At 34.6% G+C, this 16,617-nt stretch overlaps 1 protein-coding gene across 1 annotated transcript; it reads right to left on the bottom strand.

The window, feature by feature from the left end:
* Positions 1–7,331: 7,331 nt before the first annotated feature.
* LOC133317145 (protein GLUTAMINE DUMPER 5-like) lies at positions 7,332–8,317 on the bottom strand. Its single transcript, XM_061518975.1, has one exon. The coding sequence runs from the start codon at positions 8,102–8,104 to the stop codon at positions 7,562–7,564; it is 543 nt and encodes a 180-aa protein (XP_061374959.1). The 5' UTR covers positions 8,105–8,317; the 3' UTR covers positions 7,332–7,561.
* Between the last annotated feature and the right edge of the window lie 8,300 nt (positions 8,318–16,617).

The raw sequence follows: 16,617 nt of genomic DNA, 5'->3' as shown, positions 1-16,617 counted from the left end.
AGCTCAGTACTTTGTTTCATTTATTGATGACCATTCCCGCAAAGTGTGGGTATATTTGTTGAAGTCTAAAGACCAGGTACTCCAATCCTTTAAAGAATTCCATGCAATGGTTGAAAGGGAGACTGGCAAGAAATTGAAGGTGGTCAGATCTGATAATGGTGGTGAGTATTGCGGCCCTTTTGATGCATATTGCAGAGCGGCCGGGATCCGACTTGAGAAGACGCCCCCAAAACTCCACAGTTGAATGGACTTGTTAAGAGGATGAATAGAACTATTGAAGAGAAGGTCTGAAGTATGTTGTCCAATGCCGGATTGCCGAAATCATTCTGGGGAGAAGCCGTCAAAACAGCTGTTGACTTGATCAACCTCTCACCATCACGGGCACTTGAAGGAGAAATTCCAGAAGAAGTCTGGACAGGTCGGAAAGCGGCCTATAATCAATTGAAGGTGTTTGGATGCCGAGCTTTCGTGCATATCCCTAAAGATGAAAGGGCTAAACTTGATGCAAAGACCAAAGAATGCATCTATCTTGGTTCGCCGAGATGTGAGTTCGGGTTCCGACTTTGGGATCCAATCAATAAAAAGATCGTGAGAAGCCGAGATGTGATCTTTCATGAGCATGAAAACATTCATGACATCTCGAAGCCCAAAGTTCGGGTTACTGTCAGACGTGAAGAACCCATCCTCTTGTCCGAGCTGAAACATGGGGAGAAAATCAAGAGAATGAAGAAATTGATGACCAGCAACAAGCTGAAGATGACCAAGACACTGAGGTCCGAGTTGATGATGAGATCCGGGATGAGAATGATGAACCGGGTTCTCAAGCTGAAGAACAGCCGAGATATCCAACTCGAGAAAGAAAACCCTCTACGAGATACCCATCTGATGAATACACCGTTGTTGCTGAAGACGGTGAGATTCAGAGTTATGATGAGGCTGTGATGAGCTGAGAGAAAGAAGAATGGAAAAAGGCAATGGAAGACGAGATGAAGTCTCTGCACGAGAATCAGACTTACGAGCTGATCGAGTTGCCTAAAGGAAGACGAACTTTGAAAAATAAATGGGTCTACAAGATTAAGAATGAAGAGAACGGGCAAAAGCCGAGATACAAAGCCCGGATTGTAGTGAAAGGCTGCAATCAGAAGAAAGGAGTAGATTTTGAGGAGATTTTTCTCCTGTGGTGAAAATGACCTCGGTCCGAACCGTGTTAGCCATGGCGGCTTCGATGGACCTCGAGGTAGAACAAATGGACGTGAAGACGGCATTTCTTCACGGTGATTTAGAAGAAGAAATATATATGGAGCAACCTGAAGGATTCCAAGCTCCAGACCAAGAAGACTTGGTATGTCGGTTGAAGAAGAGCCTCTATGGCTTGAAGCAAGCACCTCGGCAGTGGTACAAGAAATTTGAATCATTCATGATTGATCATAAGTTTGAGAAGACTGAAGCCGTCCACTGTGTATTTGTGAAGAGGTATGAGGCCGGAGATTTTTTGATCTTGTTGTTATATGTTGACGACATGCTTATTGTAGGGAAAGAGAAATCGAGGATATCCGCCCTGAAAAAGGCGTTGAGCTCGTCCTTCGCAATGAAGGACCTCGGCCCTGCAAAGCAGATTCTCGGAATCAAGATTATCTGAGATAGACAGAAGAAACTACTGTGGCTGAGTCAAGAGAAGTACATTGAGAAGATTCTGAAGAGATTCAGTATGGACAAAGCCAAAACAGTGAGCACCCCCTTAGCCGGACACCTAAAGCTGAACCAGAAGCAATGTCTGAGATCTGATGAAGACAAAGATGAGATGATGAAGGTCCCGTACCAATCCACCGTCGGAAGCTTGATGTATGCAATGATTTGCACTAGACCCGACTTGGCGTATGCTGTTGGAATGGTGAGCCAGTATTTGTCAAACCCCGGCAAAGAGCACTGGGAAGCAGTGAAGTGGATCTTCATGTACCTCCGAGGTACGACCGACTTATGTCTCAGATTTGGAGAAGGCAAAGCCGAGTTGCAAGGCCACTCGGATTCTGATTTAGGGGGAGACGCCGACTCGAGGAAGTCGACTACAGGATATATGATGAGATCTGCCGGAGGAGCTATCTCTTGGCAATCAAGACTTCAGAAATGTGTTGCACTATCGACAACTGAGGCTGAGTACATTGTCGCTACTGAGGCAAGCAAAGAGATGTTGTGGATGAAGAAGTTCCTCATGGAACTCGGCCATGTCAAGACAAGTACGATCTGGGTTGTGACAATTAAAACGCAATCCATCTTGCGAAGAATTCGACCTATCACTCCCGCACTAAGCATATTGATGTGAGGTATCACTGCATCCGAGATGTGGTGGAAGGTGGAGAGCTCAAACTCGTCAAGGTGCACACTGATCAAAATTGGTCCGACATGATGACAAAGCCGGTTCCAGCAAGGAAATTTGAAGACTGCTGTGAAGGAGCCGGGTTGATGCTGAAGCCGATGCATTGAAGTCGGAGGGGGAGATTTGTTGGGCTTCCTCCTTCAATGGTAAGCCCAAGCCCATTGAGGGGTTTCCTAAAAACCCTAACCCTAGATCTTACATCCTCTATATGTTCATTAGTTGTGGGTGGAGGGTAAGTTAAGAGATTAGAGAGAAAATTTGAGAGAATTATTTGATTGTTTGAGCAAAGCTTTATGGTTTGCATTTGAGAGATCTCTAGAGAGAGTTTGAGTGAAACATCTCTAGGGTAGTTTGATTATCACCATTGTTGGAGAGGTTGAGTTAACCACCGCATTGGTGTATTTGATTCTTTGTAACCATTATTTTCATAGTGGATTTTTAATCTGGACTAGGTCCCGTGGGTTTTTACTTCTTCATTAAAGAAGGTTTTCCCACGTTAAATCTGGTTGTGTTCTTCTTCTCTCTCCTGTTTACGTTTTTGATTTTTTCACTGCGCTGCCTGACCTAGTGAAGAAGTTCAGGTCGAGGTATTGCCGAGATTCGAGATCAGAATCTTGTTGATTGACTTCTGCACAAAGACTGCTTAGCCGAGCTTGAGGGAATCGATTTTTCCCAACACATCATATATATATATATATATATATATATATATATATATATATATATACACAGCCAATTCTCTTACATTTAGCATCTCTCAATCTTAACGGTATCTAGTACAGCGTATTTAGTTAGCGTCGCTGCGTCAGAGACTTGGTTGTTTGTTACAATTGATGTTATTTTAGACTAAAAAGTCAACATTAATGACAGCATCAAAATGTGTGCGTATGTGTGTATCCATTTTTGCTCATGGAAGATCTTTCCAATACATTTTTCCTTCCTGGATGAGTTTCAGATTGGACTTATTCATCTGTTTTGAGACAAATGATAATCAAGCATCGAATCTATTCTGTAGTATTATTAACGAGTATGGTCCGATCCAAGCATAGAAACGTCGCTTCTGCTGTTTATAAGTCATGTCCACAGCACGCTAGCTCTATATATGTCTTTTTAATTTCTTAATTATATTAGCATCTATATATGGCATGCCTTCATTTCATCCAGCTATTAAGGCAACAGCATATTACCAAAGTATAATGTGCAATGCTCGTACAAATTCTCATCGCAGTTTATATTCGCCACATAACTTCTTTAATTAACCTTTACTCTATTGGAAAAATGGAATGTAGAAGGATTAAACCCCCCCCAACTTAAAGCACTAAAGATTCCACCAAACTACATGGCAATTGGCTCCTCATAAACTATTCCATTGTAGTACATCTTAAACATATTCGTAACTTATAAAAGATTATTAACTTTCATAATAGAGGTAATATTTTAAATAAATGAAAAATTATGAAAAATGCTTTATTTAAAGAAATCAAGACTTAATTAATATGCCGAATGTTGTTTAAAATTCACGATGCGGCCTTGCGTAGCCGCGTACCACGTACAACAACTAATTGCCTATATTGTCGAACAAGAAAAGTAGACGTGTGTCATCCGTCATGATTCCCGTGAAAATGCTTTAGCTCTGGATCTCATTCCCCAACACGATAAAGAAAAGAAAAGTTTGGGGTATCATCCAAGTCTACACATGCCAAAATCACTCAACAATTATTTTTGAGAAATGAAAATATAACAATTTTATGTTTGGCATAAAGGTGTGTGTTTGTTTAAGGATTATTAAATTTTTTACAGAAATAAATTTGAGAATACTATATTTCAATGTTTGGTACGAGCTCAAAAAATTATTCTTAGGAAAGTGATATTCTCCTCTCTCTCTCTTTTTTTTTAATTTATTCTTATTTTCATGTTGAGTGGTAAGTATCTTGCTTTTTTATGGGAATGAAAGTTATCGTGTATCTCAACTCTTTACTTCACTCATAAATCATGTGTAAAGAAGCATGTTGAGATATATAGTCCCACATTGGTTGTATGTGCAACTAATGTGAAGTTTATAAGGTCTTGGGCACTCCCACCCTTTGAACTATCTTTTGGAGTGGTGTATCCCAAGGTTCTTTACATCATGATCTTACTTTTTTTCCTCATCATTTCAATTTTAAAAATATTAAACTATTAAAGAGATATAATATAAAATAATTTATGAGTCTTTACTTATTAGTTTAAACTTTTGAATTGAATTAGTTTTTTAGTATCATAAAAAGATGATCACGAGATCACAAATTCAATTATCATTAGCCCTCACTCTTTAGTAGAATTAAGTTAATAAAAGGTAACCAAATGGTGGTAGCTCAGTTAGCGCATGGGAGCTAAGCAGGTGGGGGTGAGAACATGTTTTCGAATCTCCCCAGTACCACCTTTGGGAGGGGTTTAAAGTCTTAACCCTGGACCCGCCCCGAATCGGATTAGTTGCGAAGCAATGAACCGATTGAAATATTTAAAAAAAAAAAGTTAATAAAAGGTGAAATTAAAGAATGAGCTTATACAATATTCACATAAAACCATTGATGGGCTTTCAGTTATTAGCTTAAGCTTTTGGATTTAATTATTTTTTATACATAAATATTAACTAAAGATATTTTTAAATTTTCGAAAAATAACTATGTTTATCATAATATATTTAGAAATGTCATCATGCAATATAGTTATATACCTTCAAACAAGTGTTTCCTAAATATTAAAATAATATCTATAATATTATTAATTTTCAAGATATTGATATATTTTGCTTGATTTTTATCTTTATGATAAGAGATGAAATTGATGAGCTTATCACACACAATTGATAAAGGTATTATTGAGTATTCCCAAAAAAGAAGATAAATAGATAATGATAATGTGATTTTATTATTTTTAGATAAACTACATATATCTTCAGAGCTATCCGAGCCGAGAACAGTATATTATTGTAGCACTAGCTCTAAAATTTTTACATTATTGTGTGGTTTCATTTTGAGGTTCAATAATGTGTTTCTTCAAATATCATCATGAAACATGAGGGGATCAATACTTATCCTACGAGATGTTTCCACGCTCTAGCTAGTTAATTAATGACACAAGTAAATTTAAGTATATTGAAATATATCATTGCCTTTTAAGCAGGCTTTGCTATTTATAATGAATGGAGGCCTCATGCGTTACCACTTCTGAATTAGTAGATATCATATCCTTTGTAACTCTGGCCTTTTATATATTGAGTCTCGTGATGGCGGGAATGTCTTATGTGAAGTGTGAACTATAATTCATAGGCTGAGTTGGAGTGCCCATTGGTTGGTTATTATTTAGGGGAATACATATGTCATGTAATAGGATAGGAAAACATTTTCATGTACGAACAAACTTTGGTAGAGCCTACGGTAAAAAAAATATTAAAAAACAAAAGAAATATTAGCACAATATTCCATGGATCAATAGGAATTTATTTTTCTATCATATTACATTACATGAAAAATGTATTTCTCTATTAGTTATTAGCGGAAGATTATATTTATAAATTTTTTATTTATAAACTCTTACAAATTATATTATGTACTCTAAAAAATATACTAAAATTATATTATGTATTTTCAGGAATATATAATATAATTTATAAAAAAGCCTACTTGTTAATATGTTCATCTCACTCTCCATCCGAAACGCAAATACGGACTCGAACCCCTGAAGGGGATTTGGGATTGCTTCGCTGAGAAGTAAAAGTATTTAGATCTTCAGTTTTTAGTGATTAAAGCGGTTGAAATATTTAATTGAAGAGTTTCATATTTATTGATAATAAATTAAATGAAATCTATATAAATGAGCGTAATATCTTAAAATTTTGGTTTAAGATAAAATGTGTATTTCTTTTTAAAAAAAATTATTGTTTTCCTTTTGGAAAATTATATTGCTTTTTCGCGATACAAGAACCGAAGTTATTTTATAACTGAATTGTTAACTTCTGCTTTCAATCTTTTTTACCACACTCTTTCACTCGTTATTTAAACATTAATTTTTGTTGTTGTAAATGTACAATAGTAACTAAAAATATTTTTAAATTTAACTGAAAATAAATTTTTTAATTATAGTATTTTTTTTTTTGTTAATATCCACCTATGTCCAAAGTCTAAAAGAACAATCTAGAAAAATATTTATAACCAGAAATTATATAAGTAACGAAAATTTGTGTAAAGATTTTTCATAAATGCGTTGAGCAATGTTGTTGGGACGAAGAGAGAGAATAAAAATGATAATTGATGATGATGAAGACTAAAGTTTGCGAAATTTCGCAAAAAGTTTAAAAATCAGATGGTACAGGTTATTTTATGGCGCAGAGTGCTATCAAGTATCAACCTTCCCCGATACAACGCAAAAAAAACTGTTCCCGATGATAACTTGTTTAGAGCATATTTGGATAAAATAAATAAAAAATAATCAACTTTTAAAAAAAATCATTTATTTAAACAGAAAAATGAAGATAAGTTATTTATATTTATTCTCAAAACGACATTATTTTGAGATTAAAATATTAAAAAATTATAATTATAAAGACTATAATAATTCTGAAATAAATTAAAATTATAAAAGTATCATGATTTCCATTCCAAAACGACATTATATTGAGCTTACTGCAAATAATTTATACTCACCAATTTGTTATTTGTAAATTAAAAAAATCCCCCATTAAATTTCAGTCTGAATTTGTTATTTTCTGGCAAATAAACAAAATTATCCTGTAGGACTGAGATAAATAGAATAAATTTTTTTCTGTATTTATTTCTTTTTTTATAAGCATTCATAATTTTTTTTTTTGATAAAATCTTATACATTTAATGTTAATTTTAAAAAAAAAAACACGAGTGAAAGATCCATTTCCGCCAAAAGCGTAACAGCGACACTGAAGACTATGCAAAATCTGGGTGTCCATAGATGGAAAGAAAACTCCCTTAATTTTAATTCATCTCAGCGTAACTTTACACTTCCCGAATCATGACACACAAACCAACAAGGTCAAAAACCCAAAAAGAGTAAAAGAAAGGAAAGCTACGCAAAAAAGAAGAAGAGGGAATGATGAGAGAAACAGAGAAAGATGCTCCCTCTATATGCTTAAACCTAAACTAAGATTGAATTTCAAACCAAGGGATAACTTCGTCAATGCGACTGGTTTTGTTGTTGTGTTTCTTGTGGTTGTGGTAATGGAGTTGTAGTAGTAGCTTGAACATGATTATCCATTTCTTCTTTCTCTGATTTCTCGATAGTTTCATGATTTTTGAGGTCTTTGTCAGAATGGTTCTCAACACCATCGCCAAAAGACGAGGACTTGGAGCAAGCAGGGGTGGCCAAGAATGTGGGTTTTACATTTCCAGCCATAATCACCAGAATCTTCTCCTCATAGACTTTAGCGGATTCGTTTTTTGCAGAGTCACTCGCTTTCTCACCACCGGCGTTTTCCAAGTCCCTGTCACCGTTTTCTTCGTTCTGTAATTGACCAGAAAGTTTCCAGTATGAGCAAGCCAAGATCAATAGCGCAAACGCTATGAGACCAAGCATCGCAGCCAGTCCTCCAAATAGGTACGGAACAGGAGAGTGCCATGACGAGTGTTGAACACTTGTGAATGATTCTGTGGCTGAGGGTGCTAATGAACTCGTAGTGGAGTAGGTGGTGGTGGTGGTGGTAGAGGAAATGGTTCTCATTTTGATTTAACGTAAGTAGTTTCTACTGTCTGTGACTTTTGATGTGGTGGGAACAAGAAGGTGTTGGGTGTAGAGCGAAAGAAGGTTAAGAATGTGAGCTTGAAAGGGAAGATTGGGGTGGCGGGGTATTTATAATGGTGAAAACTTATGAGGGAAGAGAGAAAAAAAAGGGTGTTATTCATTATTGGCTTTCTGACTTGGGTCACGGACTTTGCCCTGTTTTGTTGTTGTAAGTTGTAACTTGCAGGCAAAGGGTAGTAGGGTACCCTTAAAATCTGGACCAGTCATCATCGGTGTGTAAGTGTAACCGATGCCAACGTGGGTTAGGTCGTGGGGATTTTTGAGTTTCCTTTGTTGGAGTTTGCACTAAATGCTAGTGTGGGTCCTCTGTTGGGGACCGATTCTTTCATCTCCCAAGAAAATGAGAAGTGAAGAGTACCATGGGACTTTCTTTATCTACAAAAACAAAATGGAAATTCCTCTTCTTTTTTTCTACCTACAATTATTTTTTAAAGGCTCAGTCTTTCCTATTTTGCAGCAACTACATAAAGAGGAGGAAGTTGTTATTATACAATTAATTGATTTTTGTTAGAAAAATATAAAATTATTAATATAATTTTGCTTCAAAATTTAAGATTTTAAATTAATTAAATTGGTTCTTTATAATTTTTTTTAATTAACTAAAACATCTCCACGAACATTGGAAGTAATTCTTTGGCACTCTCACTACTGGAAGACAATCTTTACTCTATTATTTACACTTATTATTATATACTAGTAGATTGAAAGTTGACGGCTTGACGCGCATTTTTTATTTTAATGATAACAAATGAAAATAATATGTAGCTAGGTACATGAGTTAAAGCCATAGATGTGCTTTACCAAAAAAAAAAAAAAAAAAAGCCATAGATGTATGCACCGTACAGAATGTAAAGACATCTTGGTGGTTCAAGTCTTTATGAGCTTGGCTTGTATAATTTACATGTCTATTTAAGTACGTCATACTTATACTAAACTCATTTCAATCTCATTAGACCTATATAGCATCAATCAGGCTGGAGGATACACAGCCTCAACTTATGAGTTTCCAAGCTTTGATGTGGGATGTAGGGTATCCTTCCCTTTCTTTTTCATTGTCATGTTTTTGGATTTAGTCCACTATAGACCTTCATCTTCCCCATTTGTCCTTTAATGACTTATGGTACGTAGTGGTGGCAATTGAGGGTGACCCGCAATTTCTCTCTAACCGTTCGGTGATTTTGTTGTCCTTTGTTGTTTTCATTAGACAGCTTCAACCTAAACCAATGTAAATATGTTGGTCTGCAAAACATTGTGAATTAACAAGCATGGACTTAATTAATTAATGGGTTATATTTATCTTATGTTGTAGGAAAATGGTTGTCTCGTGTTAGAGGAATAAAATTACAAGTGGGACCCACACGTAAGAGGAAAGAGAAAAAATAAACGTGGGACCCACCTTCACTTTGTGTGTGTAGGAAACTTGTTTGTCTTATGTAACATAAAATAAATATAACCCTTAATTAATTGGGAAAAAAATGTCTGGTACAGTTTTGTTCATATGAACATTCTTGTTCTGTGGAAGAACTATGACTATTTGAGTGGTGACTTAATTATTGTACAAATTAAGGAGTGAGAGAGGGGGCTGAAGAGCATGCATTAGAGAAGATATATTATTCTCGATGGAGACTTGGATGATGTCATTTGGAGACAATTTGCACTTTTAAAAAAAGAAAGGTTAAAATAATTAGCTGCAGTAATTGATGATCGATATTGCTTTTTTAGATTCAATGGTAATATTTAATCTCCTCCACTAGCTAGACCACAAACAATGCATCTAGAACGGAATGTCTATAACGGGATGATGTAATATTTTCGCAAATATTTTGTTGAAAATAAGAAAAGAAAGGAAAACTCTTATCCGTTTTAGGAGAGCCACCTTGGGATGTGGGTTTTTGTGTCTCCATCCAAGGCCACAGTGAAAGCGCACTATATGCTGTATGATTAGATGTTTGTATAATGAAAGTAGCCACAATGATCAAATCAGGGATAAAGGAGAATAAGTTATGTGGGCAAAGTGGAAACAAAGCTGTTGCGGCTTTCCTTTTGTTTCATCATTTGGATTCCTGATTTCATCTTTTTCTTTTTTTCATTCTCAATTATATGATGAATTTAATTGTCTTTATCGATCACCATTGCTTTAACTGTTTAGCACAGGGAACCCCATATTACTGCTCTTGTTTTAGATAACGAGGAAATTTCTGATTAGCTTCAATTGATTGTCACTTCCTTTGCTTGCACGAACGTGGTTGAGAGAGTATATTCGGATCCATTATCCCATCTATGAACCCCGCAAGTGATGGTTCTACAGCATTGTTCGTTTGGGGTTTTGATATGCACGCTTTGTTACCTGATGAGACAGATGCACGATAACATATCTAAGTCAAATATATAACAATTGCATAAATGAAAACGGTGGATTTGTATGCAGTTTGTATGCAACATAGTTACTACTTTCTGTCACTTTAATTTACAGTTTGCTATAGGTTGGTTCGCCTCTTGAAGATTGTTTGGGTCAAATAGAAAAAAAAGTTACATAAAGGAATCAAAGAAAATTTCATGTAGACCGCCTCATTGATTTAAGGGTTTTATATGTATCATGTTGTAGGAAACTTACAAGGTCACATTACTCTAATACATTTGATGTGGGTCCCACTTAAAAAGAAAAAGAAAAAGAAAAAAACAAGGTAGGGCCATCACTTTTTGTGAGAGTAACATGACCTTGTAAGTTTCCTACAACATTATATATATAAAGAGGTAGTATCATTTGACACTGGTGTCAAATTTTAATTTTGACACCTTATTTGAGAGCCGTTAGATCAAAAAAGATCAATGGTGTCACATGCTTGTAAATCAGAGTCGTTGATCTTTTTTGATCTAACGACTCTCAGATGAGGTGTCAAAATTAAAATTTGACACCGGTGTCAAAGGATCTTACCTCATATATAAAACCCTTGATTTAAAATAACAAAGAAAGTACTTTTACTTTCTCGTTTTCATAAATTTTTATTCCCCTTAATTTGATTTTAAATGAAAGTCAAGTATCACGGTCGTACAACCAACTAGTTCAAAAGCATTCCATTGAAATTTGAAGTGGTTCTTCTCACTCTTCACTCGTGAAATTCAGTTGGTAAATTAATAACTAGGTAAAAAATGATGCTAAATAAAATTTACTACATTTGATTACTTAAAGAAGCTTTTGTAAAAGGGTTTAATCCGGTTATTGACTAGCCTCTCATGGTAACACTGTAAACAGAACATTATGAGAATCTAAACATATTAAGTTGATATTATATTTGAACAGTTAGTTTCGGTAACGCTGACAAATATGATATTATATTTGAATATTTCCACTATGCGTAACGAGTTTAGCTGTCTTTGTCTGTGGAATTTTTGCCAGTAGTAAATATTCTATAACAAAGGCAAGCAGAACTATGTGCGCGCAGCCGCAGGAGACGCTTAATTTCTATGTGTGTAATATAAATAGGAATATGCTTGTAAATGCTCGCAGGTGCTGTAGTCCTAATTGTAATCATAGGTTAGGGATAATGTCAAGTGGTGCCATGGTCCCAAATTGTGCACTCATTAAACACAAGCAGCTATCATGTTTGTATGCCTCCGTATTTGTCCGTTTTTCTTTTCTTTTGTTTGCATAATTAATTTTGGCCGTAAAATATCATCAAATAAAACTCCAATACATTAGTGTGTTACTTAATTCCATTGGAGATAAGTGTGAAACTTCCCCTTCTTGTCTAGTTTCTCCGTGTATGCAGACACACTCATTCCTCTCTTATTTTTAGACGAAATAGATAAAGGCAAGTAATATTCACTCTCATCTAGCTAGCAGCGTGATAATGAACACATAAGTAGATTCAATTTAGTTAATGGCATCTCTAGTGTCACTTCATGAGTTAACTTAAGCGGCTAATTAAAGATAGTTTTAATTTGCAGTAGATTTATATTGGCCCCACTGAGATATGAAAATAAACATTAGCAGATTTGTCCTGGCAAGCACCATTGCCTCCAGCACTTTTTTGTCACAGGCATGGCCCTCTTGTAGTTGTAGCTATTTTCCCTCATCCCATTCAACTATGTATTATTATCACACCACACTGCACTTTTTTACTATGTATTACTATATATTGTAAAGTAGGAAAAAAAAAAAAAAACTAATCGAAGGCTTTTCCAAGTCACTAGTGTCCAATGGGATGCATATCCCCATCAACAAGTTACCCACATGGACAGAGTGGTGCAGGATATGTCCCACATTTTCATCATCTTCCAACAACGTACGTACATATGCAAGGACACATTGTACCAACCCGAGGGCCTGTATTTGCCTTGAAGGCCACTACTTAGTAATCCCCACCTCATATGGCCCTGAAGCCTCAGCTAGTAGCCTAGTAGATACCTCTGCATCCGCCGGCTCCACGTCCATTAATTAACTATCTAGATATTTGCGGAACACTCAACTAAAGATAATACATGTTTGATGGCTCTGTTGACTTTGATAACATTAGAAATAATGGAAATGGATTTTATTTAACAAGACGATGTTACATGAAAAATTTTAACTATATAAAAATGAATGAATGACGATGATTTTATAATTATCTATTTTAATATATTTTTTATATTTTCTTATTATTATTGATCCATCTTTATATAAGTATGATTCTTTCATATGACATAATCATATTAAATAACATAAGAAAAATTTCCTCCCACACATAATACCTCAAAATATATATTTGTTCATATACATAACTCTCAATTTTAATGTGTTTCTTATAATTTTTTTAATTCGTTTCCTATATAGTTTCTAATTTGGTTCTCAATACGGATTGTTGTAATAATACTATTTGTAGAGTTATAATATAGTAAAATATAAAGACCAGATTCCAAACAAATATCTGCATCATTAGCACAAATATTTTGGTTCCTTCTACGCTAATTTTCGTGATTATCTATTGACAGAATCTTCTTCTTTAATCAGTTCAGTTATTATTATTTTTTGTAAGAAAATCTTTTCATAATCTTCATAACAATTCCAATTGGATAGTACTTAGTTGGTGGTTTCCTTAACCCCTGATTAATGTCAACTTCATGTAATTTCTTTCTGGCTAATATATGCCGTTAACATTCCCTCTTCTTATCCGCAAAGAACATAATCTTTCTTTAATTTTTTTTATTATGGAATTCAGGAGTTGAGTCTTTTCAGCATATTGACACCCGGTTTTGTTTAATCAAATATTTAGTATTTAACATCCGTAAATATAAATATATTACATAAACTAAATATTTTGATTTTGGGATATCAAATTTAATTATTCTTTATCTCCATGTGACGCAGCTGATTCCATTCCTTATCTCCTTTTGACGTTTTCCATTCCATATTCCATCTACCCGGATCGATTTGTTTACTTCATGTGGCAAACATAGTCGAAAAATAAAGAGATAAAAATGGGAATACCTTTTGCATTTGGCATCATGTAATGTCCACCTTGATGCTTCATTTTTTCTGATTTATTACATCAAATATATTCTTTACCCATTCGGTGGAGTTGAAATTCTCCCTAACTTTGATTCTACAATCTCTTAGGGTCACTTTTATTCGCATTGATTCACCGGTCATGCTGAAAAACTATCAAATCCTATACTTCTAATATGTACTCAATCATTGTTAATGGGTTAATCCATCTCATATCTCTTTCTCTTTTTAAGTTATTTTATTAGATTATGCTCTTAATCATGCATTAACCACTAGTCCTAAGTCCACGTAATTAGAAAAGCACATTAGCCAAAAGAAAAGGGGAAAAATCCACCGAGCAAGCCCAAATCTAATTGATAGAAACCACCAAAGCCAAATTGAACTTGGCCACAAGACATGCACAAGCAGAACTACCACTCGGAAAATCATGGATGAAAAGAGGTTATAGATATTTCTAAAAACAGAGTCTCTGATCATATTTGTATTTGTTCGGAAGCCAGAACTATTCAGGATGATAGAGATATATACGCTCTTACAGACCTATAGACAGCTAACACTTCTGAAAAGGACCTTTTGGCTTGCAATTGAACGAAAGTGGCTTAAACGTCAGTACCTTCGTTTCTATTCACACCCTCAATCATTAACAGATCGTGATTAGTAGTAATCTAATATTTGTGGAATAAACAAAAGTTTGTGACCTCATTTAACAATTGTAGTGCTTTTTATTGGAATGATGTTTAGATATTTATAACTTCCTGTTTTGAACACTGGCATCAAAAGTGGATAGAGCACTAGTCTTATGATGAGATTTATTATTTTTTTGATCAGGAGTTAGCCTCCAAAGTAATCTAATTATGACTACTCGTTTTAGTGTTGGAATCTTGTGTTGCAACATAGGAAAAGTAAAGAGAGAATACTAGTCCGATTCCCCAACTTGGGTGGATGTGTGACGTATAGCTTCACCAATCCCATATATATTTGATTTATATGCTCTTCGCCATAGATTTAGATAAGGAAACTAGCACTTCAAGTTCAGGTTCGTGCATGCATTTTTTGATGGATTAATATTTATTACTTGGGGCAGCGGAATGAAACAGCCCTACGGCAAATCTATAGTTAACTTTATCCTCTTTTTTTTTTAAAAATTCGTGAAGCACTCCGTTTGTCTCTTTGATGAGTGGTGGTTGGAAATTTAAGTGGGAATACTAAGATTAAACATAAGTGAAAAGACCATAAATTTGATGTTATGAATTGAAAAACGGTATCGGATTCATTTATTGTGGCCTGGCCCATTAATATATGAATAACAGTGTTTGGATTATATAAAACAAACGTACAGTACACATATATATAGTGTATGCCATCTAATATATAGCATCACGGCCATCACCCCATGGCAAAACCTTGGGTGAATCAGGTTGGAAATTTTCCTAGCTGAATCAGCTATAATTATATGCGGATCAATTCTATATATATGATTTTTGTCCATAATTCTTTGGGTGCCTGCAACTGCATAGTAGTTTATCTAAGTAGTTTTCAACTTTTCATGTATACCAAGAAGAACACCTGAAGGATCTAATATTCTGCTTGTCTCCCTCTTGGCCACAATGCTCGCTGAGCTATTGCTATCAGGAGTCAAGAGTAAGCTTTTTCAGAAATCTGCCATCAGGGCATCTTAATTTTTAGCTATTCTTCAATTATGTACATTTTCCAACTTGTTACAGCTTTAATTTGGCATCTCATGCTGTTCACTATAGTCAATTCCAACGCATATCAGCTCAACTGTATTAGTCTCTAAAAGTCCACTTATATATTAACTAGGAATTTCCTTAAGGCGTCAGAGACAGATACAACTATATCAAGTATAGATGTGCAAATCTCCAAGTTATAAGAGTGGATTTTCTTTTGATATCGCGTGGCCATAAACAGTGTTGCGTGTGAATAAGGATCTATAAATTTGGAAATTGGAACCGTATGATTGGACTTATGAGCACGATACTGGTTGTGGTTAGGCTTATCAGAGCGGATAATATATTGTCATGCATGACTTTATGAAGCCACCTGTAAAACAGAATTATCTCTATCTCTAAGGGCTGCAACAGATTGAGTATTTTGAGGGAAATCTTGGAAAAAATGGGATGAGAATTTTTTTTTACCATATTTGATATAAGTAATAGTAAAAAAATTTTGGAATATTTTTTTTCCATCGTTCCCGTTTTTAATTACACATGAAAAAAAATAATCTCATCCCATCCATGATATTATTTTTTTCCCACCAATTGGGAAACACATTTTCATATTTTAAGATAAAAATATCCTTATACAATATATCAACAGATGTGTAAAAATGGGTAATTTTATCTTTTCGGTTCAGATTCCCATCAATATTTTTACAATTAACCAAACGTAGCATTAGTAAAATTAACTCAGCTTTTCAGAAAAATTTTGACCTACCAAATACCTTTTCATAACTTATCCAAATTTTTTTTTCCACCATATTCCCCAAAATATTTTTTTCCAGGTAAAAAAAAAATTTCTATACCAAACGCCAGCTTCATTTGAGTCTTCCTCAATATTCTATTTAATTCAATTATATTTAATAAATTAATTAGAATCCATAATTAATAATTATATCAAAACAATTCTTCACAGCTTTGTGTTTTCATGTATATAATATAAATAAGAATCTAGATGTGGGGAAGGCAGGAGGCGAAATTATTCATAAGATGAACATATATAAAGATTTCACGTATCCGCTATTTAATCAAGATGTCTGTTTTGTGTCTGGGCATGTGATACGTTTTCAAATTTATGAAAACCCCGTATGCATGGACATGATGAAACTTTATAAATTATTAGATGTACCCCACGCATTTTTTATAACCCATTAATAATTAATTTGTAGATTAAAAATTTATGATAATAACTAGAAAAAATAATATTT

Source organism: Gastrolobium bilobum, unplaced genomic scaffold (genome assembly GCF_033153095.1).
Source record: "Gastrolobium bilobum isolate Gb01-03AN ecotype WA unplaced genomic scaffold, APGP_CSIRO_Gbil_v1 utg5255, whole genome shotgun sequence".
Lineage (NCBI taxonomy): Eukaryota > Viridiplantae > Streptophyta > Magnoliopsida > Fabales > Fabaceae > Gastrolobium > Gastrolobium bilobum.
This window is presented reverse-complemented; position numbering and strand designations above follow the sequence as displayed.